General features: G+C 44.6%; 1 protein-coding gene across 4 annotated transcripts; it reads right to left on the bottom strand.

Moving 5' to 3' along the window:
- Positions 1–1,052: 1,052 nt before the first annotated feature.
- Positions 1,053–24,247, bottom strand: LOC129865051 (synaptotagmin-10-like). 4 transcript variants are annotated; one of them, XM_055937481.1, is made up of 7 exons: positions 23,857–24,247; positions 21,618–22,023; positions 11,148–11,709; positions 7,396–7,516; positions 3,477–3,648; positions 2,352–2,511; positions 1,053–1,524 (listed from the first exon to the last, which is right to left on the bottom strand). In XM_055937481.1, the coding sequence occupies exons 1-7, from the start codon at positions 24,056–24,058 to the stop codon at positions 1,453–1,455; spliced, it is 1,695 nt and encodes a 564-aa protein (XP_055793456.1). In that variant the 5' UTR covers positions 24,059–24,247; the 3' UTR covers positions 1,053–1,452. The 4 variants fall into 4 exon arrangements, with proteins under 4 accessions (XP_055793456.1, XP_055793458.1, XP_055793459.1 ...); XM_055937483.1 differs by having other exon boundaries at positions 23,872–24,231; XM_055937484.1 differs by having other exon boundaries at positions 2,382–2,511; positions 23,857–24,230.
- Between the last annotated feature and the right edge of the window lie 1,507 nt (positions 24,248–25,754).

Below are 25,754 nucleotides of genomic sequence, written 5' to 3'. Positions count from 1 at the left end.
ATGATACACAACACAGGAAAAATCAAATTTTGACTGCACTGGGCATTTACCTGAAAAGTAGGCTAACCCTTCCTGCAAGACATAATTTCATTGCCAATGTTGTTTGTGTCATAACTCTGTAATGTAGAGTCCTGACTGATGATGATTAATACAATAGACCTATACGATTAAACACAACCTACACTACCGTTCAAAAGTTTGGGGTCCCTAAGAAATGTCCATGTTTTTGTCCATTAAAATAACATCAAATTGATCAGAAATACAATGTAGACATTGTTCATGTTGTAAATGACTATTGTAGCTGGAAACGGCTGATTTTTAATGGAAGATCTACATGGGCGTGCCCATTACCAGCAACCATCACTCCTGTGTTCCAATGGCACATTGTGTTAGCTAATCCAAGTTTATTATTTTAAAAGGCTAATTGATCATTAGAAAACCCTTTTGAAATTATGTTAGCACAGCTGAAAACTGTTGTGCTGATTAAAGAAGAAATAAAACAGGCCTTCTTTAGACTAGTTGAGTATCTGGAGCATCTGCATTTGTGGGTTCGATTACAGGCTCAAAATGGCCAGAAACAAAGAACTTTGTTCTGAAACTTGTCAGTCTATTCTTGTTCTGAGAAATGAAGGCTGTTCCATGCGAGAAATTGAAGATCTCGTACAACGCTGTGTACTACTCCCTTCACAGAACTGTGCAAACTGGCCCTAACCAGAATAGAAAGAAGAGTGGGAGGCTCCGGTGCACAACTGAGCAAGAGGACAAGTACATTGGAGAGTCTAGTTTGAGAGACAGATGCATCACAAGTCCTCAACTGGCAGCTTCATTAAATAGTACCCACAAAACACCAGTCTCAACATCAGCAGTGAAGAGGCGACTCTGGGATGCTAGCCTTCTAGGCAGAGTTGCTAAGAAAAAGCCATATCTCAGACTGGCCAATAAAAATAAAACATTAAGATGGGCAAAAGAACACAGAGGAACTCTGCCTAGAAGGCCAGTATCCCGGAGTCACCTCTTCACTGTTGACGTTGAGACTGGTGTTTTGCGGGCACTATTTAATGAAGCCTTTTAAAATAATAAACTTGGATTAGCTAACACAACGTGCCATTGGAACACAGGAGTGATGGTTGCTGATAATGGGCCTATGTAGATCTTCCATTAAAAATCAGCCGTTTCCAGCTACAATAGTCATTTACAACATTAACAATGTCTACACTGTATTTCTGATCAATTTGATGTTATTTTAATGGACAAAAATGTTGCTTTTCTTTAAAAAACAAGGACATTTCTAAGTGACTCCAAACTTTTGAACGGTAGTGTATAATGCTGTCATCTGGATGAGTCGGACATTGGCACTGGACATTTCTGTCTTTAAGTGACAGAATTGTGGTTACTACAGCTGTACACATCTAGTTAATCTGCTATCAGGTCATATGGTTCCATTCGCATTTCCTATGGAGTTTGTGGAGGTTTGGGGGAAGGACAGGACCCCTGGCTCTCAAAGCTTGTCGCTCTTCCTGGCCACTGTGGACAAAACAGACAATTAACAAGGGTTAGTTCAACAAGAGTTGGCTAGGTCTCCAAAGATGCTATTGCTTTGTGTTTAAATATACATTTTCTAATGTACCCGGATTTAAGAAAGCATTAACAATAGATTTTTATCCTACAGGTATTTTAGATTTAGAGGAACGCCATGTTAAAGGCCAAGTATTCCTCCAATTCTTGTTTCTTTGTTCAAGCTAAATAGAATGACAAGGCTCTTTGTTGAATGCACAACCACAAGGTGAAGTCTTTCCCCTATGCAACCGATGGGTCAAAATTCAACTACTCGTCTGTCAATAAGGATTTCCCCGGAAAATAAAGATTGGAATGATTCATGCATTTTTCAAGGATATCGTCTTGTGTTCATAGATTGTTTATAGATTGTGCTATTAAAACTTCCATTCTCTACTACTCCTGAAGAGCAATGAAAAGGGATGGCCCACCACTATAATATGTGGTCCACAGTTATGAGAACACACCGTAAAAATTGAGCTAGTGCCCCCATCCAACCATCCTGGGTGGATATCAGGGCACCAACTCTCCAATTACTTTAAATGCATCTAGTTCAAACTAGCCCTTAAGTTTCTAGAATCAAATTGGTCTTTGTTCTAGTACAGACAACATCCTTGCGTCTTTGTCATGCTGCACTATTACACATCTCTGTTGAAATTGACAGGGTTATTTCCCCAAGCTCTATGATTGGCTGCAAGACCTCTGGCTTTATCTGCTCTCTCAGAAAACCAGAGTGATGCAGCGAAGCATTGTGGGAGCTCTGGAAAGTCCTGCAATTGAATTGCACCTCCTCTTACTTTGAAGGAAAAAAACGAACAGTCCTCTACCTCTCCCAGGGCATGCCAGTGCGTAATGGGCTTGCGAGGGTAGGCCAGCATCTCGTTCCAGTGGTACCTCCCCAGGCCCTCAGCATCTGGCCCCGTCCGACACACACCTATCACCTCGTTGTGGCCCACCCTGTGGACATTACGCACACACACACACACACACACACACACACACACACACACAATATCTTGAGTGCACAAGAAAAGATGTGCCTCCTAAAAGCTGAGTGCTAGTTTGATGAAATAATTCTAAACTAGGTTTGGTAATTACAGTGAATTATGTGGCTTCTGAGCATTCTGGTAAGTGGTCATGATTATATTGTGTAGCGACGCTTGCAGGATTTGAGTGAAAAGTTCTGTTGATGAAGTACACCTCAGTTCAAGTTCAACTCAAAGTTAGAACCTTACTCATTCCACCTTCCTCCTTTGATGCAAATGTAAAAAAAATAGTCCTTATTTGTTGACTATATACACTGAGTATACCAAACATTAAGAACACCTTCTTAATATTGAGTTGCAACCCCCCTCCCCCTCTTTTGCACTCAGAACAGCCTCAATTTGTCAGGGCAAGGACTCTACAAAGAGTCAAAAGCGTTCCACACGCATGCTGGCCCATGTTCACTCCAATCTTTCCCACAGTTGTGTCAAGTTGGCTGGATGTCCTTTGGGTGGTGGACCATTCTTGATACACACAAGAAACTGTTGAGTGTGAAAAACCCAGCAGCATTGCAGTTCTTAACACAAACCGGTGCGCCTGGCACCTACTACCATACCCCGTTCAAATGCACTTAAATCTTTTGCCTTGCCTTTTCACCCTCTAAATGGCACATATCCATATCTCAGTTGTCTCAAGGCTTAACAATCCTTCTTTAACATGTCTCCTCCCCTTCATCTACACTGATTGAAGTGGATTTAACAAGTGACATCAATAAGAGATCATAGCTTTCACCTGGATTCACCTTGTCAGTCTGTGTGATGGAAAGACCAGGTGTTGTTAATGTTTTATATACTCAGTGTACGTGTGTACTGTACAAGCATGCTTATGACCACCATATGTGTTGAATTGTGGGTGTTGTGTTGTATGGTTTCACTCACCGGTCATAGTCCATCACCATGATGGACAGGCTGACCTGTTCCACGTTCTCTGGGGGGATGTCAAAGATGATGGCCTCGTTGTACACTGGGTTCAGTGTGCTTTTCTTGGTGGTGGTTTTCCGCTTCTTCAGTCTCCGTCCGTCACAGAGCAGGGAAACCTTTACATAGGGATCTGTGTGCCACAAATAGCATCTCCATGAAGTTAGTTGTGTAGATTGCAGGTAATGGCAACCAGTGGGGTGTATTCATGGATGCCAAGGGAAGCCAGGCTTCCCCAAATATTTGACCAATAAAAAAATATATACTGTATATAAATCATTTATCTTTCGTTTCTCTCTGTGTTTTCATAATTTTCCGTCAATTCGCAAGTAGCTGAATCTCACTGGAGAAATCATCCGAGATAGGAGAACAGCACCTCTCTGTCTCAGTATGTGTAGCCCATGTTTCTGATGCTGTCTGCACCAAAATACTATAACATGTTCGGAGAGATGGGAATTTGGACTCTGTACAGGCCACTGAATATGAAGGCGATTTTGATCTAACTATAAATTAATATGTTGTGCCACTGACTTGAGACTATTGAAGTTCAATATGTAGCCTAGTAGGCTCAAGTTAACTAGCTAGCTAACTTAGCTGGTTCATTGTTGCCAATGCTAGGAAGTTAGGTTAGCAAGCATTTTAGCAAGGTAGCCTATGACAACAAAAATTAAAAGTGTACTTTATGACATAGACCATTTTGCCAACATGAAAGAGAGGAGGATGGCATTGGAGTTAGGGTTGCATATTTTCTCTGTATTTTTCAAATGTTCCATCCTGAGAATAAATGTTCCAGCCTTGAGCGGTAAATCTCGGTAACCGGGTTCCTGCCAATCAACCCTAATTGGCGTTCAACTAGTCTACAAGTAGGGTGAGTCTAAATGTTTTGTTTAACTTGCGCGCACATGCACGTACACACACACACAGAAAGAAATACATACCATGGACTGTCACATGATATTTAGAAACATTGATTGGACTAAATTGTTTTTGGTATCTTTAACTTTGTTTTCAGTATATTAAACTAATATTAAACTAAGCATATACAGTGGGGCAAAAAGGTATTTAGTCAGCCACCAATTGTGCAAGGTCTCCCACTTAAAAAGATGAGAGAGGCCTGTAATTTTCATCATAGGTACATCATCACTTCAACTATGACAGACAAAATGAGAAAAACAAATCCAGAAAATCACATTGTATGATTTTTAATGAATTTATTTGCAAATTATGGTGGAAAATAAGTATTTGGTCAATAACAAAAGTTTCTCAATACTTTGTTATATACCCTTTGTTGGCAATAACAGAGGTCAAACGTTTTCTGTAAGTCTTCACAAGGTTTTCACACACTGTTGCTGGTATTTTGGCCCATTCCTCCATGCAGGTCTCCTCTAGAGCAGTGATGTTTTGGGTCTGTTGCTGGGCAACACGGACTTTCAACTCCCTCCAAAGATTTTCTATGGGGTTGAGATCTGGAGACTGGCTAGGCCACTCCAGGACCTTGAAATGCTTCTTACGAAGCCACTCCTTCGTTGCCCGGGCGGTGTGTTTGGGATCATTGTCATGCTGAAAGACCCAGCCACGTTTCATCTTCAATGCCCTTGCTGATGGAAGGAGGTTTTCACTCAATCTCACGATACATGGCCCCATTCATTCTTTCCTTTACACGGATCAGTCGTCCTGGTCCCTTTGCAGAAAAACAGCCCCAAAGCATGATGTTTCCACCCCCATGCTTCACAGTAAGTATGGTGTTCTTTGGATGCAACTCAGCATTCTTTGTCCTCCAAACACGACGAGTTGAGTTTTTACCAAAAAGTTCTATTTTGGTTTCATCTGACCATATGACATTCTCCCAATCTTCTTCTGGATCCTCCAAATGCTCTCTAGCAAACTTCAGACGGGCCTGGACATGTACTGTCTTAAGCAGGGGGACACGTCTGGCACTGCAGGATTTGAGTCCCTGGCGGCGTAGTGTGTTACTGATGGTAGGCTTTGTTACTTTGGTCCCAGCTCTCTGCAGGTCATTCATTAGGTCCCCCCGTGTGGTTCTGGGATTTTTGCTCACCGTTCTTGTGATCATTTTGACCCCACGGGGTGAGATCTTGCGTGGAGCCCCAGATCGAGGGAGATTATCAGTGGTCTTGTATGTCTTCCATTTCCTAATAATTGCTCCCACAGTTGATTTCTTCAAACAAAGCTGCTTACCTATTGCAGATTCAGTCTTCCCAGCCTGGTGCAGGTCTACAATTTTGTTTCTGGTGTCCTTTGACAGCTCTTTGGTCTTGGCCATAGTGGAGTTTGGAGTGTGACTGTTGAGGTTGTGGACAGGTGTGTTTTATACTGATAACAAGTTTAAATAGGTGCCATTAATACAGGTAACGAGTGGAGGACAGAGGAGCCTCTTAAGGAAGGTCTGTGAGAGCCAGAAATCTTGCTTGTTTGTAGGTGACCAAATACTTATTTTCCACCATAATTTGCAAATAAATTCATTAAAAATTCATTAAAAATCCTACAATGTGATTTTCTGGATTTGTTTTTCTCATTTTGTCTGTCATAGTTGATGTGTACCTATGATGAAAATTACAGGCCTCTCTCATCTTTTTAAGTGGGAGAACTTGCACAATTGGTGGCTGACTAAATACCTTTTTGCCCCACTGTATAGCCTTGTTTATTGGATGATGTTTAAATGTTTCAGTTGAAATTCTGCTGGAATATCGGAGGCAGTGCTCCGTTGTCTTTGTGCTGACCTGCAGTAACTCCGTGGTTCTAAATCAGTAGTTGTTTCACAACTGTTGAAAACATTAAATTGCTTGATCATGCTGTAGGTGATATAACTGTTTGAATATTTGCTTTGTGGACTTCACCGGACAGATGTTGCTCTCCGGTTTTATGATGAAACTAACATATGTGTAGTTGAATTTTTTCCGCCACTGTGTGACTGTTGTCACGGCCTTCTTGTATATCACGGTGGTGTATGAATGAATGGGTTATAGAGAAAACAATGCAATTATCACAACATAGGTTGTAATATGTTTTTTTTTAAATTATTATTATTATTATTTTTTTTATCCCCTTTTTCTCCCCAATTTTCGTGGTATCTAATCGCTAGTAATTACTATCTTGTCTCATCGCTACAACTCCCGTACGGGCTCGGGAGAGACGAAGGTCGAAAGCCATGCGTCCTCCGAGGCACAACCCAACCAAGCCGCACTGCTTCTTAACACAGCGCGCCTCCAACCCGGAAGCCAGCCGCACCAATGTGTCGGAGGAAACACTGTGCACCTGGCCCCCTTGATTAGCGCGCACTGCGCCCAGCCCGCCACAGGAGTCGCTGGAGCGCGATGAGACAAGGAAATCCCTACCGGCCAAACCCTCCCTTACCCGGACGACGCTAGCCCAATTGTGCGTCGCCCCACGGACCTCCCGGTCGCGGCCGGCTGCGACAGAGCCTGGGGGCGAACCCAGAGACTCTGGTGGCGCAGTTAGCACTGCGATGCAGTGCCCTAGACCACTGCGCCACCCGGGAGGCTTAATATGGGTTTTTTACTGGCTTGGCTTGCTCAGGGATTTTATCCATGCACAGCTACTGATGGCAACATTCAATTATTGAGTTTGGCTAAATTCAGTGATCTTTTTTTTGACAAGGTATGTCAAATGTATCTTCTACTACAATTTCACCACAAACAATGACAACACATGAAAGAAGTATCTCCCTGCCTACTCTTATCTAAGGCACAGCATGTTGCCTCACGTAACTATGCCTTCTGATTTGTTGCTTGCTCCTTCAGAGCTTTACAGTCGTCCCTCATTGTTATTCAGAGAACCATCATGTTTTAAGGCCCAGCCTAAATGGCTGTCAGTTTTGTATTGTTGTTGTGATTGTTACCAGAGGAGCCAGTGATGTCCATGGCTTTGAGGTTCCGGCACTTGATGACGGTCAGTGTCATCCGTCCTGCTGTGGGCAGGTAGCATAGAGAGTACATGATCTCCCCCAGATCCACACTCTCCTGGAGAAAGACGAGGAGAACACTGCATCAAGGAAAGGGCACTGTTGCTGTAGAATAACTCTTTTAGGAAAGCAATTAGCTCAAATTGGTTTAGACAAAGTATGAACACCCAGAGGTGTCCTCAAAACTGAGAGAGAACATAGATTTTCTTACAATGGGTGATTCATCACGAAACTAGAACAAATCCAATCTGTAAGCATTACCAGCAGAGTGAATGTGTATTCAAAATGGTCGCCTTCGGCTAGTGATTTCGCAGGATGTACAACAATATGAGTAAAATGAGGACTGTGATTGGTCACGTTCAGGGTTTTAAAGCGCTAACACTTCTAAATATTTTGCTGTGCTAATTTTAATTTGGGAGCACCGATGTGCCTAGAAAAAAATCAGACAGATAATAATTGTTGTTAATGATTAGGCTTCGTTGTTCCAGTGTTTCCAAGTGCCCTAGATATTTGTGACCGTGTTGGTTGAACCATTACTACTGCGAAAACGGTTTGTGTCTAGCCCAAACCGTTCAAAGGTTTTGACCCATATTACCGGTGCTACATTGAATGATCTGGCATGCATTGGCAACACCTGGGCAGATGAAAGGGCCCCATGTTGTGGGCCATTCTTAAACTACTCACGGCTGTTAACACCTTGTTCAGGTACGTTACCTCATTAGCTAGCTAGCTAACAACCTGATACAAATGTCAAATATGTCAACAATTCTTCCTCCAAAGGACCAATTCTATGGATTACATTTCGTGAAAATCCCCAAAGTAATGTTTTTTTTTGGTTCTAGTGTCGTGAGGAATCACCTCAATACAATGTGTTTATGGATCAGTTTAGACTGGAGCACTACTGTTGTCTGAGCAAAGAGCATCAGATGGCCTGACTTGAAAGAGATGTACTGACGTGGTGTGCTTGTACTGATACCTAATCGGAGTTTAAAAAAAGTCCCCTAAGTTGGCACTCCAGAGATAAGATTTGATTGGCCAACCAGTGAACACAGGAGGACTGACTGAGAGGCATCTCACTAGTGCACAGATGTGTGTTTAGTGTGTTTACATACACTCTTACAAAAAAGGGTTCCAAAAGGGTTCTTTGGCTGTCCCCATAGGACAACCCTTATTGGTTCCTGGTTGAACCCTATTTGGTTCTAGGTAAAACTCTTTTGGGTTCCATGTAAAACTCTCCGGGGAAAGGGTTCTACATATAACCCAGTAGGGTTCCACCTGGAACAAAAAGGGTTCTACCTGGTACCAAAAAGGGTTCTTCAAAGGGTTATCATATGGGGACAGCCAAATAACTGTCTTAATGTCACCATATAAAAATACACTTAGAATAAAGGTGGCATAAGAGTTGCTCTCCATGGACAGAATCCTTACTTGAGATACGTTTGCGCAAAGTCTTCCAGTATCATCAATGTATTGACATGCAGGAGTTTCACAATAACAATGTAACATGTGAAACAGAGGATGTCTTCCCAGTCCTAGAAGCTCTCACATACAGCCAATAGGACTTCCCAAACCGAGCTCCTCTGGCCATTCAGCAGATGTTCTGCACATCATAACAGAGCGTCAATACCCCCCCAGCCCTCCATCCATGGTGTGTTCCAAAGCACCACCCCCACCCACCTAACCATTGTGGGGTCCAACTGCCTTTGTGTCCCCTACTGTCAATCTCAGCATGGACACCCACACAAACAGCTGCAAGGCGGGAAAAACTCAACGTCTCATCAAACCGTGACCCTCATAGGCAGGTCACAGGTTGTTTTAGGCATTGACACCCCTCCCATTTCCCTGCCTGGTTTCTACCCATGCTATTGACACAAAAGGTCACATGCATAAAAAGACATCAATCTAGCCCAGGGAAATGAGGTTCTGAAATACAATACATACTAATCTTTAGCTGAATTTAATGTCATTTGCTGTGGCAAATTACTTTCATGCAATTTTGCTTCCACATTAAATAGAAAATTGCTTGAAGTGTAAATACACAGAGGGTTTTTCGAATTAGGCTAACCTCTGAATTTCTGAATTTTTCTGTTCATATGTAGTTGCATACTCATTTTATAGAGAATTCAAGGAAGGAAGTAACAAGGGGCACACTACTTTGGTACACCAGAGCACATGATAGAGGTCTGTAACATCAGGAAAACAAGTTTCTCTCAAGAATAATCAATTCATTGTTGTCAGACAGTGATGAGTAAAGTCGTAAAGTCACCATAAATGATCATCGCCAAATACATTCCATAAAGGATGACACTTTTAAAAGGACTCTTATTAATGTAAATTAAAAAAGGTGGAATGAAACACTGTCAAAATAAAATGTATGGCAAACTGCATTTGCTATGAGTCATTATCCATTCAAACATCCTTATCCTCATTCCCCTCTGTTGGATGGCAATTCAGGCAATGTCATTGGCCAGAGACAGTATAAACAAAATCAATGCAGGAAGGTGAGATAAAATGATCCCATGATAGACATAAATAACGACCGAATACCGGACAAAATATATGTCTAACCATTAACAACAATGTAGGGAGACAAAATAGATCCTTGAATATTTACAATAATTGCTTAATTTTTCTTCTATCCTGTCGGCAATCTTGAAAGAAGTCTCACATTATATTCAATAGCCGAGCTCAATTGTAGCTCTCATGTTCAACACGATCAACCACAGTCAAAGTAGCAGTAAACTTGATATCTGTATAGATGCTCAAGCTTTTGAACGTGTAATTTCCTCACAGCACACAGTAAACATTATGTAACACAAACAGCTTAAACTTCCTGGAGACAAACTACACGTTGAAGTTAACACCATGGCTGTTAACATGGGCTAACTGCATTAATACCCAGTCTGTCCCCCTCCAATGGCTAAGAACCCAGTCTTTAAACCCACCTAAACCTGCATTTCAAGTTGTTCCACTCTTGTTCTGTTTTCCACAGTACACCGTTCAGAGATCAACTGATTCATTAACCATTAATCCATCTCCATGACCATCAGACACAATAAATGCCACCGAAACACACAATGATATTCATAAACAGAAGCTGTTGAGTAAACAAACTGATAACGCTACCGAGGAGTAAGAAGTGTGTGGGCTCAGATAAAACTGCACTATCATACCCAAGTATGTCAGTGAAGGGATAAAGGTGAGGAACAAAGGAGAATTGTGCCCATGGCTATATTTATGTCTACAGTGTGTACTTCAGTTTTCGGAGGTGTTGTGTGGGTGCTTGGATTCTAAATTCACTGCTCCTGGCAATGGGGCTATACAACACATGCATCTTACCAGTCATGTAATACAGGGCTGATGATTCCAGGACTTAAAACCTCATCCAATCAAATAATGCACAGAGACTTGAAAATGGAGAGATCATTGTCATGTGTTTCCCTAAATAAGTCAGATCATGTGCAGTGCACGACCCCATCAGAAATTATGCAAATGTTAACTATGGCAGACTGACCACAGTTCCACCCTGAAATCTACTCCACCATCATTGAGTCATTTTCTAGAGCGACTAACAGTTACGACTTACAGAGCGATCAGTTGTTGAGATCACTGATCCAATGATCTCCACACATACTGATATCCTCCATGTACAACACCTATCTCAACTAGCTGAGGCCCAGCCCACTCACCGTGGTCGCAGCGTGAATGTCCTTCCACACCACTGCCTCCCTCGAGAGGTCGGAGAGCTCGAAGAGGTTATCCACCACCACCTCGCCGATCATGTCGTGGCTGGTGAAGCGGTCAAAGTCGTAGACACTGAAGTGCAGTTTGCGGTTGCACAGCTGGTCGTACTCCACGGGGAAGAAGAAGGCCTCGTCGAACGTGGGGTTGAGTGTCTTGCGATGGACACGCGTCTGGAACTTCTTCTGTCTCTCTGGCAGCAGGTAGATCTTGACGTAAGGGTCGGAGGTGCCAGTGAAGTCTTTGGCCGGCAGTTCCAGGGCCTTGAGGATCGTGACCACCAGCGCCTGTTCCTCGTAGTCGTAGAGCAGGGAGAAGCTCAGCTTACCGCACGTCTCCACCGGCTCGTGGGTCCCGTCCTCGGAGTCCACAGACTTCTGCTTGTAGAGCTCGGGCTTGATGCGGCCGATGCTTACGGTGGACGACTGGCGGATGGGGAGCGTGTCCATGCTGAAGTCCACACTCGTCACGTTCATCTGGCGAGGCAGATGGCGGCGGAATGAATTGTGCCTGTTGAAAAAGGACATCAGTCATCTATGGTTCCTGGTACCTTTCAATCGGCAGGTTTCCATTGACCCAGGGTTATTAGACAAAAGCAACGTGGCAAAAAAACAACACCATTGAGACGTGTAATGGAAATGACAGCTATGGAAATGTACTACATATCCACAACATTTTGATCTGTTTGACAGGGTGGATTTGTCTTTTAACTTTATTGCGACAAATGATAATGGAAACTGTGTTTTTCTAATAAATGATGATTTGCTCAATTATTTTGAAGGTATGTGCGTCACGTAATGTCATCACAGAACTATAAAACTCCACATTTCATTGTAAATGCATACTGCTAAATCTACCTTTTCAACTATTCAAATCATGTTTCTTTGCAGGACAAGGATTGTTCTGACTTTCAAGAATTCCTGAATTGCGTCACCTTGTTTTTCTGGTAGGCTGGATGGAAGTATCACCATCCAATTATCTACATGAGCGCAAATTTCACCATGGCATGGACCTCGGCGATACATTGGCAAATGAGAATACGGCAAATATGAGTAATTTCTTGCATTCTATTCATGTTGGCTTTTGCGGCCTACCTGAGACATGAAACAAATAGGTGGGACGACATACAAGCTGTCACCAATTGTCCTATATGGATAATGTGAACACTTCAACCACTTCAATTTTATTCATCATTCTGGGAGGGGGCGGGGGGGGGGGGGTGATGTCATTAAGTCCAGCTGTTTTATAGACACAAAACATTTCAATGGAAACGCACCGTAGCAGGCAACTGTCTCCTCTATGTTCTATGCAAACTTTCTAAATGTAGACAAAAAAATCTAAGGAAGCAGTTAAAGGAAACATAGCTAGCGATTCAGGAGAGAGAAGTTATTAAATCTTACTCTTATTGAAATGTTGGAAACCAACAGCATCCATAAGACAAAAGATGCGTGGTTGTGTGTGCGGCTGCAATAATTTTTTTATGTTGATGATACTGGTTTACTATTCTCCAGAAGTGTTTTTACAATTCCTTGTTTCTTCTTGTAGTTCTAGCATGACTGTTGATAGGAACATTTTTGTTGTGATTTGTTTTGACACTTTAATGTTGTTAAGCTATTCTCTCAGCATTAACGAGAAAGATGTTACTGGCTTTGGGTTTAAAGTGATGGAGTTACTTTCTGATTGAACTCTTATGAAGCTCAGAAGCTACGTGACTGAGTGAGTTGTTTTTCACAGGACTTCTTTTGGAAAATAACATTACCTGGAATACCTTGAGCCCAGTTCCATGTACTGATAATGACTTACATACTTTGAGCAAACCACTGTTCTGTACTTCTCCTGGTTGTCACCTAGCAACTGATAACCCCCCCCCCCCCCCCCCCCCCCTACTGACGCAAATAAGAAGATCACATTAATCCGACACGGTCAGTATTGGTACAAATTATACAAATCTGGGAAACACAACACATATGGAATATGAAAAAAACATCACATTGTATTCGAACCTCATATGAAGAGGTGCTTGCATGTTCTAACATATTTTCTGGGACATAATAAGACACAATGTTCTTTGTGAAGGACACTTTGGGAGTCCTATTATATCAGACAAGGGACATCAATTTACAACCTCCCATGATTCCTACAGTTGTTAGAACATTCACCGTGCGGCATCCAAGAGGATGAACATCATACACTGGAAGAGTTGATAATGGAGCAGGCTGGCGGATTTCATCCACATTTGCCCACAGATTCCTCTCTGTTGTGTCAGCCCTGACCCAGAATCAGTTTTTAGCAGGCCTGCCATCCCAAGTCCAGTAAAGACATTCACTCTTTCTCTACCTCTCCCTACATACACTTCTTCTCCAGAGCCACATTCATTATTTTCTTCCATAAGATAACCAATTTTCTATCCTCCACTTTCTCAATCTTATAGGATCAGGGATGGGCACACAGTCTCAATACTCACATTGAGCCTGTGTGGCTCAGTTGGTAGAGCATGGTGCTTGCAATGCCAGGGTTGTGGGTTTGATTCCCAAGGGGGACTAGTATGAGGAAAAAGTACAAGAATGTATCCGTTCACTACTTTAAGTTGCTCTGGATAAGACAGTTAAGAACACATTCTTATTTACAATCAAGGCCTACCCCAGCCAAACCCTAACCCGGACAACGCCCTATAGGACTCCCAATCATGACCAGTTGTGATACAGCCTGGAATCGAAACAGGGTCTGTAGTGGTGCCTCTAGCACTGAGATAGAGTGCCTTAGACCGCTGCACCACTCGGGAGCCCCCAAAAATATGGTACTTCTCGCATGTGTCAGAGATCTCTGTTTCCGCCCGTAAAAAAGGAACCAATGAAAATGAAAAAATCTTAATCTCTCACAGGGAAGAATGTTGTACAGTAATAAAACAGCATGACAAATCTCCAATCTCATACCACCTGTCGCTGTGCATGGATGTAACATATGATGATGTGATGTACTGATATATACTGCTCTGTAGCATTTAATCAGAGATTGGTGGAGGTATGTCTGAAAATCACAATTAGAGTAGACTAGTACATTCTGTACAAGACTCTCTCTCTCTCTGACTTTGCCCTTGCCTTTGTTTAGAGTGTGTCTGCACAATGCATGAGCAGTGAATACTGATGTAGCTGTTGGAGAGGATCGATGTTAACAGAATGTATCTGTTGCTCTTCTCCATGGTAATCACCCGCTCTGCAAGTCACATGGTTGCAAATCCTCATAGTTTTGCCCTGAAGGCCAGAGTGATACCAAGCGTCTCCTCCCACCTCATCTCGCATTATTACGTTGTCCACGTCTCCTAAAATGGATGCTTCATGCAGTGTATCATCATCAAATTATTCCTAATTACTTGGGTGTACTATAGATGCAGTCCTTACTTGTGTTGTGATTGTGATGATTTGTATTGAAAATTTGTGCTTCAGATTCAGCCGAACTGTCACGCCCTGGCCTTAGTATTCTTTGTTTTCTTTATTATTTTAGTTAGGTCAGGGTGTGACATGGGGAATGTTTATGTTTTGTTGGTGTTGGGTGTTTATATGGTAAAGGGGTTATGGGGTGTAGTATATGGTTTTGTGTTGAGTGTAGATGTCTAGCGTTGTCTATGTTGGTTAGTTATGTAGGAGAGTCTATGGTTACCTGAATGAGTTCCCAATTAGAGACAGCTGATTTCGGTTGTCTCTGATTGGGAGCCTTATTTAGGGTAGCCATAGGCTCTCATTGGTTGTGGGTAATTGTCTATGTAAACGTTTGTAGCCTGTGTGTGCACGACGTTAGTAGCTTCACGGTCGTTTTCTTGTTTTGTATAGTGTGTCAGTGTTTTGTTTCGTTTTTGCCTTCTTCATAATAAAAGGAAGATGGCTTATTTTCCAACTGCTGCGTTTTGGTCCGTCAATCCGCCACACGATCGTGACAGAATTACCCACCATAGGACCAAGCGGCATGGAAAGTGGCAACAGGACCTACCTACACAGGATTCATGGACATGGGAGGAGATACTGGATGGTAAGGGGCCGTGGGTTCAACCGGGAGAATATCGCCTTCCTCGTGAAGAGCTGGAGGCAGCTAAAGCCGAGAGGAGGCGATATGAGGAGGCAGCACGGAGACAAGGCTGGAAACCCGTGAGTACAACCCAAAAATTTCTTGGGGGGGGCCTTAAAGGGAGTGTGGCGAAGTCAGGTAGGAAACCTGCACCTACTCCCTGTATTTACCGTGGAGAGCGAGAGTACGGGCAGACACCATGTTACGCAGTAGAGCGCACGGTGTCTCCTGTACGCGTGCATAGCCCGGTTCGGTACATTTCAGCTCCACGTATCGGCCGGGCTAGACTGAGCGTTGAGCCGTATGTCATGAAGCCGGCCCAACGCATCTGGTCACCAGTGCGTCTCCTCGGGCCGGCGTACATGGCACCAGCCTTACGCATGGTGTCCCCGGTTCGCCTACATAGGCCGGTGCGGGTTATTCCACCTCCCCGCACTGGTCAGGCGACGGGGAGCATAGAACCAGGTAAGGTTGGGCAGGCTCGGCGTTCAAGGGAGCCAGTACGCCTGCACGGTCCGGTATTTCCGGCGCCACCTCCCCGCCCCAACCCAGTACCACCAGTGCCTCCTCCACGCACTAGCTATATGGTGCGTGTCTCCAGCCCTTTACCACCAGTGTCTAAACCACGCACCAAGCCTCCTGTGTGTCCCCAGAGTCCTGTGCGTCCTGTTGCTGCTCCCCGCACTAGCCCTGAGATGCGTGTCCCCAGCCCGGTGCCACCAGTCCCGGCACCACGCACCAGGCCTACAGTGCGCCTCAGCCGGCAGGAGTCTGCCGTCTGCACAGCGATGACTGAACTGCTCGTCTGCCCAGCGCCATCTGAGCCATCCGTCTCCCCAGCGCCATCTGAGCCATCCGTCTCCCCAGCGCCATCTGAGCCATCCGTCTGCAATGAGCCTGCAAAGCCGCCCGTCTGCCATGAGCCTGCAAAGCCGCCCGTCTGCCATGAGCCCACTGAGCCGTCCGCCAGACAGGAGCCCACTGAGCCGTCCGCCAGACAGGAGCCCACTGAGCCGTCCGCCAGACAGGAGCCGCTAGAGCCGTCCGCCAGACAGGAGCCGCTAGAGCCGCCAGCCAGACAGGAGCCGCTAGAGCCGCCAGCCAGACAGGAGCCGCTAGAGCCGCCAGCCAGACAGGAGCCGCTAGAGCCGCCAGCCAGACAGGAGCCGCTAGAGCCGCCAGCCAGACAGGATCTGCCAGAGCCGCCAACCAGACAGGATCTGCCAGATCAGTCAGCCAGCCATGAGCAGCCAGATCAGTCAGCCAGCCATGAGCAGCCAGATCAGTCAGCCAGCCATGAGCAGCCAGATCCGTCAGCCAGCCATGAGCAGCCAGATCCGTCAGCCAGCCATGAGCAGCCAGATCCGTCAGCCAGCCATGAGCAGCCAGATCCGTCAGCTAGCCATGAGCAGCCAGATCCGTCAGCTAGCCATGAGCAGCCAGATCCGTCAGCTAGCCATGAGCAGCCAGATCCGTCAGCTAGCCATGAGCAGCCAGATCCGTCAGCTAGCCATGAGCAGCCAGATCCGTCAGCTAGCCATGAGCAGCCAGATCCGTCAGCCAGCCATGAGCAGCCAGATCCGTCAGCCAGCCATGAGCAGCCAGATCCGTCAGCCAGCCATGAGCAGCCAGATCCGTCAGCCAGCCATGAGCAGCCAGATCCGTCAGCCAGCCATGAGCAGCCAGATCAGTCAGCCAGCCATGAGCAGCCAGATCAGTCAGCCAGCCATGAGCAGCCAGATCCGTCAGCCAGCCATGAGCAGCCAGATCCGTCAGCCAGCCATGAGCAGCCAGATCCGTCAGCCAGCCATGAGCAGCCAGATCTGTCAGCCAGCCATGGGCCGTCCCTCAGTCCGGAGCTGCAGTCCCTCAGTCCGGAGCTGCAGTCCCTCAGTCCGGAGCTGCAGTCCCTCAGTCCGGAGCTGCAGTCCCTCAGTCCGGAGCTGCAGTCCCTCAGTCCGGAGCTGCAGTCCCTCAGTCCGGAGCTGCCATTCCTCAGTCCGGAGCTGCCATTCCTCAGTCCGGAGCTGCCATTCCTCAGTCCGGAGCTGCCATTCCTCAGTCCGGAGCTGCCATTCCTCAGTCCGGAGCTGCCATTCCTCAGTCCGGAGCTGCCATTCCTCAGTCCGGAGCTGCCATTCCTCAGTCCGGAGCTGCCATTCCTCAGTCCGGAGCTGCCATTCCTCAGTCCGGAGCTGCCATTCCTCAGTCCGGAGCTGCCATTCCTCAGTCCGGAGCTGCCATTCCTCAGTCCGGAGCTGCCATTCCTCAGTCCGGAGCTGCCATTCCTCAGTCCGGAGCTGCCATTCCTCAGACCCTGGTGCTGCCCCTGACCCTGGTGCTGCCCCTGACCCTGGTACTGCCCCTGACCCTGGTACTGCCCCTGACCCTGGTACTGCCCCTGACCCTGGTACTGCCCCTGACCCTGGTACTGCCCCTGACCCTGGTACTGCCCCTGACCCTGGTACTGCCCCTGACCCTGGTACTGCCCCTGACCCTGGTACTGCCCCTTAGTCCGGAACTGCCCCTTCATGCAATGGGGTTAATGTGGAGGGGGGTCGTTTGGAGGAAGCCTAGGGGGTGGTTAGGTACTGTGGTGACGTGGGGACCGCGACCAGAGCCGGAGCCACCACCGTGGATGGAAGCCCACCCAGACCCTCCCCTAGACTGTGTATGGTGCGCCCGGAGTTCGCGCCTCAAGGGGGGGGTTATGTCACGCCCTGGCCTTAGTATTCTTTGTTTTCTTTATTATTTTAGTTAGGTCAGGGTGTGACATGGGGAATGTTTATGTTTTGTTGGTGTTGGGTGTTTATATGGTAAAGGGGTTATGGGGTGTAGTATATGGTTTTGTGTTGAGTGTAGATGTCTAGCGTTGTCTATGTTGGTTAGTTATCTAGGAGAGTCTATGGTTACCTGAATGAGTTCCCAATTAGAGACAGCTGATTTCGGTTGTCTCTGATTGGGAGCCTTATTTAGGGTAGCCATAGGCTCTCATTGGTTGTGGGTAATTGTCTATGTAAACGTTTGTAGCCTGTGTGTGCACGACGTTAGTAGCTTCACGGTCGTTTTCTTGTTTTGTATAGTGTGTCAGTGTTTTGTTTCGTTTCTTGCCTTCTTCATAATAAAAGGAAGATGGCTTATTTTCCAACTGCTGCGTTTTGGTCCGTTAATCCGCCACACGATCGTGACACGAACTGATATATTTAGATATTCGTAGCCCTTTCCTGCAGTCAAACGACCTATTGGCCTCATGGGTGGAATGTTATTACTATTTTTCCTAATTTCCTAATTAATAAACATTATAAAAAAACAGCTGAGAATCTGTTTCTATGTCAAACAGTTTTGTAATATTTCAGTCTTCAACGATGTATATATTAAGTGTATTGGGATGCAAACTCCAAATTGTATACATTTCAACTCTATATCTGACATGGTACAGGTGTCTTATTTTTTTTAAAGCCTATTACCATGTGTGTGAGGTGTATACTTTTGTTTCGAAGTAGATTTGTATAAGACTACCAAAAAACACTCTGTGTGTCCCCGATTTAGCCCACTGCAGTAAAATGTTTTTAAGTGTCTTACTATGAGAGCACTGGGAAACATACTTTCAAGAGATAAACAGTAACATGATGATAGACCTGCCATCAACTCTACTGATCATACTTTTCAATCATATACAGTGGCTTGCAAAAGTATTCATCCCCCTTGGCGTTTTTCCTATTTTGTTGCATTACAACCTGTAATTTAAGTGGATTTTTATTTGGATTTCATGTAATGGACATACACAAAATAGTACACATTTGTGAAGTGAAATAAAAAATTACATGTTTCAAAAAATGATAAAAAATAAAAAACTGAAAAGTGGTGTGTGCATATGTATTCACCCCCTTTGCTATGAAGCCCCTAAATAAGATCTGGCGCAACCAATTACCTTCAGAAGTCACATTAGTTAAATAAAGTCCAGCTGTGTGAAATCTAAGTGTCACATGATCTGTCACATGACCTCAGTATATATACACCTGTTCTGAAAGGCCCCAGAATCTGCAACACCACTAAGCAAGGGGCACCACCAAGAAAGCGGCACCATGAAGACCAAGTTGAGGGGACCAAGTTGTGGAGAAGTACAGATCAGGGTTGGGTTATAAAAAATATCCGAAACTTTGAACATCCCACGGAGCACCATTAAATCCATTATTAAAAAATGGAAAGAATATGGCACTACAACAAACCTGCCAAGAGAGGGCCGCCCACCAAAACTTATGGACCAGGCAAGGAGGGCATTAATCAGAGGCAACAAAGAGACCAAAGATAACCCTGGAGGAGCTGCAAAGCACCACAGCGGAGATTGGAGTATCTGTCCATAGGTCCACTTTAAGCCGTACACTCCACAGAGCTGGGCTTACGGAAGAGTGGCCAGAAAAAAGCCATCGCTTAAAGAAAAAAATAAGCAAATACATTTGGTGTTCGCCAAAAGGCATGTGGGAGACTCCCCACACATATAGAAGAAGGTACACTGGTCAGATGAGAATAAAATGTCGCTTTTTGGCCATCAAGGAAATTGCTATGTCTGGCACAAACCCAATACCTCTCATCACCGTGAGAACACCATCCCCACAGTGAAGCATGGTGGTGGCAGCATCATGCTGTGGGGATGTTTTTCATCAGCAGGGACTGGGAAACTGGTCAGAATTGAAGGAATGATGGATGGCGCTAAATACAGGGAAAATCTTGAGGGAAACCTGTTTCAGTCTTCCAGAGATTTGAGACTGGGACGGCGGTTCACCTTCCAGCAGGACAATGACCCTAAGCATACTGCTAAAGAAACACTCGAGTGGTTTAAGGGGAAACATTTAAATATCTTGGTATGGCCTAGCCAAAGCCCAGACCTGAATCCAATTGAGAATCTGTGGTATGACTTAAAGATTGCTGTACACCAGCGGAACCCATCCATCTTGAAGGAGCTGGAGCAGTTTTGCCTTGAAAAATGGGCAAAAATCCCAGTGGCTAGATGTGCCAAGCTTACAGAGACATACCCCAAGACACTTGCAGCTGTAATTTCTGCAAAAGGTGTCTCAACAAAGTATTGACTTTGCGGGGTGAATAGTTATGCACGCTCATGTTTTCTGTTTTTTTGTGTTATTTCTTGTTTGCTTCACAATACAAAATATGTTGCATCTTCAAAGTGGTAGGCATGCTGTGTACATCAAATGATTCCATTTCCCCCAAAAATAAATTTTAATTCCAGGTTGTAAGGCAACAAAATGGGAAAAATGCCAATGGGGGTGAATACTTTCGCATGCCGCTATACAACAAGTCCTCCCCTTCTTTGAATCTTTCCTTATGTTATTTTTTCCCCGAGATGAAAAGCTTGCAAATGCATCTGAGGGAGATTCAACCCTAAAAGTAATGAGAGTGACTATTTAATTAGCTCTGTCTGCCCCCTTCGTCAGTGTGTAATTCAAGAAAAGTGCCAGGCTCGATAAATTGCATCAACGTTCCTAATGACAAACTAAAGCAAGTGTCAATAATGGCTTCCTGCAGGAGATGGAGTGCAGCTGCTCAGTGAGTCTCAGTAGGACGAGTGCCTCGCAGCACGTCAGTTCTCAACCTGTGGTGGCGCTAATTACAGACGCGCTCGTTTAAACACAGTCCCCGAAAACAAAGAGAAGATTGTTTCATTACCGGGGTCGCTTACCGCTGTTGCCATGGCAGCGTGACTCACGCCCGCCCAACACAAGACGTGGTCTGGGGTGATTACAGGGTTTTTGTGTGTGTGAGGAGCAAGGGGGCGTGCTGTCGCCCCGTTGATGAGCACCATGGGAGATGTTCCTTCAGGTCATCTACTGAGCGTCCAGTTTGCACGTGTTGTGCCATTTTAAGGTCATTCGTCACAAATTCTCCTGAACTGTCTTATTGACATTTGTCATGGCTATACTTGATGTGTACAATTCAAGTGTCATCATTTACCACTTGATGTCACCTGTCACTTGCTTGAAAGCATCATGTACATAACCTACACTCACAGGAGGTTGGTGGCACCTTAATTGGGGAGGACGGGTTCGTGGTAATGGCTGGAGCGGGATAAGTGGAATGGTATCAAATATATCAAACACATGGTTTCCATGTGTTTGATGCCATTAAATTTGCTCAGTTCCAGCCATTATTATGAGCCGTCCTCCCCTGAGCAGCCTCCACTGCCTTCACTATAGGTGTGCACAGCTCTGTGCATGCATATGACATAACATAACACAGAAATCCTTGGACCCAGTGCAACCAAAAATGTACACCAACAGAATGTTAAGACCTAGAGACAGGAAAGTGACAGGGACACTACTCTGGGAGAGGTCCAATAATGTTACCTGGAGGACGAGGTGGGGTCAGTGGTCTGCCTCTGAATCTTGGCCTGCTGGCCCAACCTCTCCCTGAGAGCCGTCTGCACCTCAGCAGGGATGTCCGGGGATGTCTGGCTGATCTTCATGGCCGCCTCTAGCAGCTTCACGGAGCTGCAACGCCCGTTCACCTTCACCACTGACACAGGCTTCATCTCCTCCTCCATTGGTGCCACCTTGTGGAGGGGTGTGACGGGCAGGGGGGCCGGCGGAGGGGCCTCGGGGATCCCGACACAGGGGCCATTGTTGACGTGGGACGAGAGGGCCTTGCTCCTCCAGATGGGCCAGCATAGCTTCCAAAAGACAAAGAGAGAGACTACCAACAGGGCGAGTCCACAGAAACCCACGACAACAGCAAGGAGACTGATAGAGATGTCTACGAGCGACCACAGAGATCAACAGTGACAGATAGAAAGAGAGACAGAGGGAGAGAGAGGACGGGCAAGCGATGGACGGAGCGTGACAGACAAACATGGAAGAGAAAAAAGAGAAGAGAGAAAGCAAGCTGTAAAAGAGGAGGCTGCAAATGCTCTCGTTTGGTAAAGATCAGAGGAAGTTAGAAAGTCATACAGCTTCATTCCAAGACATTCACATGGTAAGGAAAGACAAATAGCTCTTCATGGCCATATTTGATCAAGTTGACAAATCAACTTTCAGAAACCACAATCCCTTCTTCTGCAACTATATATAATGGTTCAAGGCTTCATACACAAACCAAGATTTACCACAGGCTATTACAAAATGCATTATGCATTCCATTGTGTGCATGTTACACAATTGTATGGTTTCTGATAATTAAAGTAGGACAGTATACGCCTGTGTGTGGATTGCAATGTGCAGGAGATATGTTCTTTCTCACTGATATTGCACTGCATGATGTCATGTTCTTTGCTGTGTTCTGTCTCCGTGTTATTCTCTCTCCTGTTGCTCATTCACTCTCACGAGGACACTTATGCTTTGTGGTTCACCATCTCAAAGCCCAAGCCTACATGAAAACAAGGATCCAGATCTATAGGCAACAATCAGTCCACTTTATATGATGTGACACTAAAACCATGTATTTCTTTTTCAGGCTAATAACTTTAACAGGTATGCTAGACTGCTGAGATTTACAATTCATTTTAATTTGTTTGCAAATGTAAGTGTAGTTATGGAAATTACACAAGCTGGTAGGCCTTGGCAGTTATCACTTCTTCAAGTAATATAATACATTGTGTAACTGTGCTGTAATTATCACGGATTTAACTCCATTTAGTTAATAAGAGCAACAATCTACTGCAATACATGCAATCCAGCAGATTGATTGATTGACTGACAGACTGATTGAATTTCCATCTGTTAGGCTTTTACTCAAAACCAGAGACATTATTGCATCAGAAACAACACTGCTACAGTTTTATGCAACTCACATCAACCCAGACGGAATAATGACATGTTGTTACGATATAGCTTATTATTTCTGGTAAATTCTACAACAAAAACCATATGTAGAATGTAGAACCTTTTCAACAGCTTATCCAAGCCTTACTATAAAATGAAAAAGGCACTGATGAGTAGGCTACAATATAACTTTCACCAAATCAATAAGAGAGACATTATCAAGCAAATAAATGGGTTTATTTGACAGAAGGGGATCTATGTTTAGAACATGAACTGTAAGCCAACAGTATGACTCATTTCAGACATGCCGGTCAGTTGGCGCATGGTGGAGTGAATGAATGCAAGATCACTGAGAACACATCTCCTCTTTCAACAAGCTATCGGTCACACACAATCAGCCTATCACACCATCAGATTGCACACGCCAGAACCAAGCACAATGACATGGGAAAACGAGCATACACGAATGCTGCAACAGGTGCAGTCTTTTCCCTTTGCAGACACAGATGTTTCACCTGTTGAGCGTAGCTCAAAGCGACATGAGGCACAACCTCTCCAGGATTATTAATCATTTTAAACATGTTTTCCCCTAGAAGTTATTCTAGTTCTATACTTAGTCGCGCATTGTATATGATTATATTGCAGCGCTTCAAGGGAAAAGTTGAGTCAGCTGAAGTTTAACTTAACACGCATTTTACTGTTTCAACTCATAATTCTCACACAACCTCGTGCAGCAGGTTGACGCCAGAGAAACCAAACCATGACACAATAGAGGGATGCAAGCTTTAAGGAGAGGGAGAGGAAGAAAACGTTGTTTTGACCTATTTACCTGCGCTCCCTTTACCTTGTATGTTGCTCTCCAAGGGAAATATAGCCGAGCATTTCTCCCCATCTACATGCCCCGCTAGACAGAGCTCCGTGACGATCTGAAGGGCCCTTTGGCACAAGCTGAAGTTGTCCTCCGTTCGGACACTCATGTCTCTCCTGTTAAGCCATTGCACGCTGGAGGAGCCGGGAGAGCGGTGATTCATTTGGCCACCTTGCGCGCCGCTGAGTGCAGCCTCTCCGCGCCAAAGATCAGAGCGCACGAGGCGTCCACATCCATATCCACTGCGCAATGCCGGGACTGACTTCCAGCGCGCTTCTTGTGTTTGAACAAAAGATTCTTCGGCACTTAGTGTCCACCAGCCACTGTCCAATAGGAATGAAGCACCGGTTAAGCAAGACCCTAGTGTTGGAATTACACGCTATTGCGCTGACAAATAGCCTATTTGACCTCTTTAGATTCGGACTAATACCAGTGAAGCTTGACATGACTTCTGTGAATGCTCACAATTTCAAGCAGAAGCCTGAATAGTCTTCCAAATATTATTCCGGTGCCTAAGTTTTACTATAATCTACAAATACTTTTTTAAATTATTAACCTTGGTTGAATAACAAAGATTAGGTTCCTCAACCTAATTAACTACTCTTTTACATTAACTACTCTTTTTTTGAGAGGACAAATATTCCTTTCAGAAACACATAGTCATGTTAATATCAACCTAATACCAAAATCTTAATTAGCCAACTGAATTACCAAAAGAGCCCACAGATATTGAAAGGGCAAAGTAAGAACAGTATCAACAAAATAGTCACAGGGGACAACAAATTGAAATCCAATATGCCAGTACCAGTACAATTCAACATTTTAAATATGTGAATTACATATGCAACAACGCAATCAATTTCACAGCCACAGAGCCATGAAAAGGTCGTTTTTTCATGAATATTAATATATTTTGGTAACATGCATGGGGCAGTTTTCACTTATAAATGAATTCATGCAATTGCTAAAGTAGGAACCTTTGCCAAGAATCCATAATGCAACACAATGGCAGCTCATGACCAGGAGGAGGTAAGGTGCCACTCAGGCAACGGCAGAGGCAGACAGTCTCCTAGACAACAGGACATTAATAATGAGCAGCCTCCTTGGGAAAAATTAACTTCCTCTATCAGTGTTTGCTGAAACTGTTGAGCGCTATGGTGTATGGGAAGAACTGGCCCCCACATTGTTCATTCATCTCTCTCTCTTCCTCTCTCTCTCTCTCTCTCTCTCTCTCTCTCTCTCTCTCTCTCTCTCTCTCTCTCTCTCTCTCTCTCTCTCTCTCTCTCTCTCTCTCTCTCTCACACACACAAACACACACCGTCTCTTGCAGTCTTGATAGGAAAAGTGGCAAATATTTAAATATGGGTGATAAGGCAACTGTCAGGGACTAAGGGCTTGAATACTAATAGTGTAATCTAATATATTTTTACTAGCAGTCATATTTATCACTGTGTTTTGCCAACTAATTGGGTAGACAGGGTACCACTCTCCAACAGATTTTCACTGGAACATTCTCTGAACATGTCCTTGACTGTGCCCAAAGCGTTGTGTAAGGACAACACTGATTTCTATTTGTGAGACTATTTTGTCTGTCTCTTTCTTATGTCTTTCTCTGTATGGTCTGTCCCACTGATAGCTACATTCATCACAACGTCCACTGTAGCCATATTCCACAGTCACATTTACGTTCTACAGGCATATTCTAACAACTATATTATTTAAAGACGTCCTCCAGTGATTTTTGAACTATTACTGTTGAAAAGTTTTATCCCAAGTATAAATACAGTAAAGTACCACACTAAAGGGTACAAAATATGTTTTCAGGTAAATGTTGTTTTTTAGACACCTGCAAACTTCAA

This window comes from Salvelinus fontinalis, chromosome 11, assembly GCF_029448725.1.
Source record: "Salvelinus fontinalis isolate EN_2023a chromosome 11, ASM2944872v1, whole genome shotgun sequence".
Classification (NCBI taxonomy): domain Eukaryota; kingdom Metazoa; phylum Chordata; class Actinopteri; order Salmoniformes; family Salmonidae; genus Salvelinus; species Salvelinus fontinalis.
This window is presented reverse-complemented; position numbering and strand designations above follow the sequence as displayed.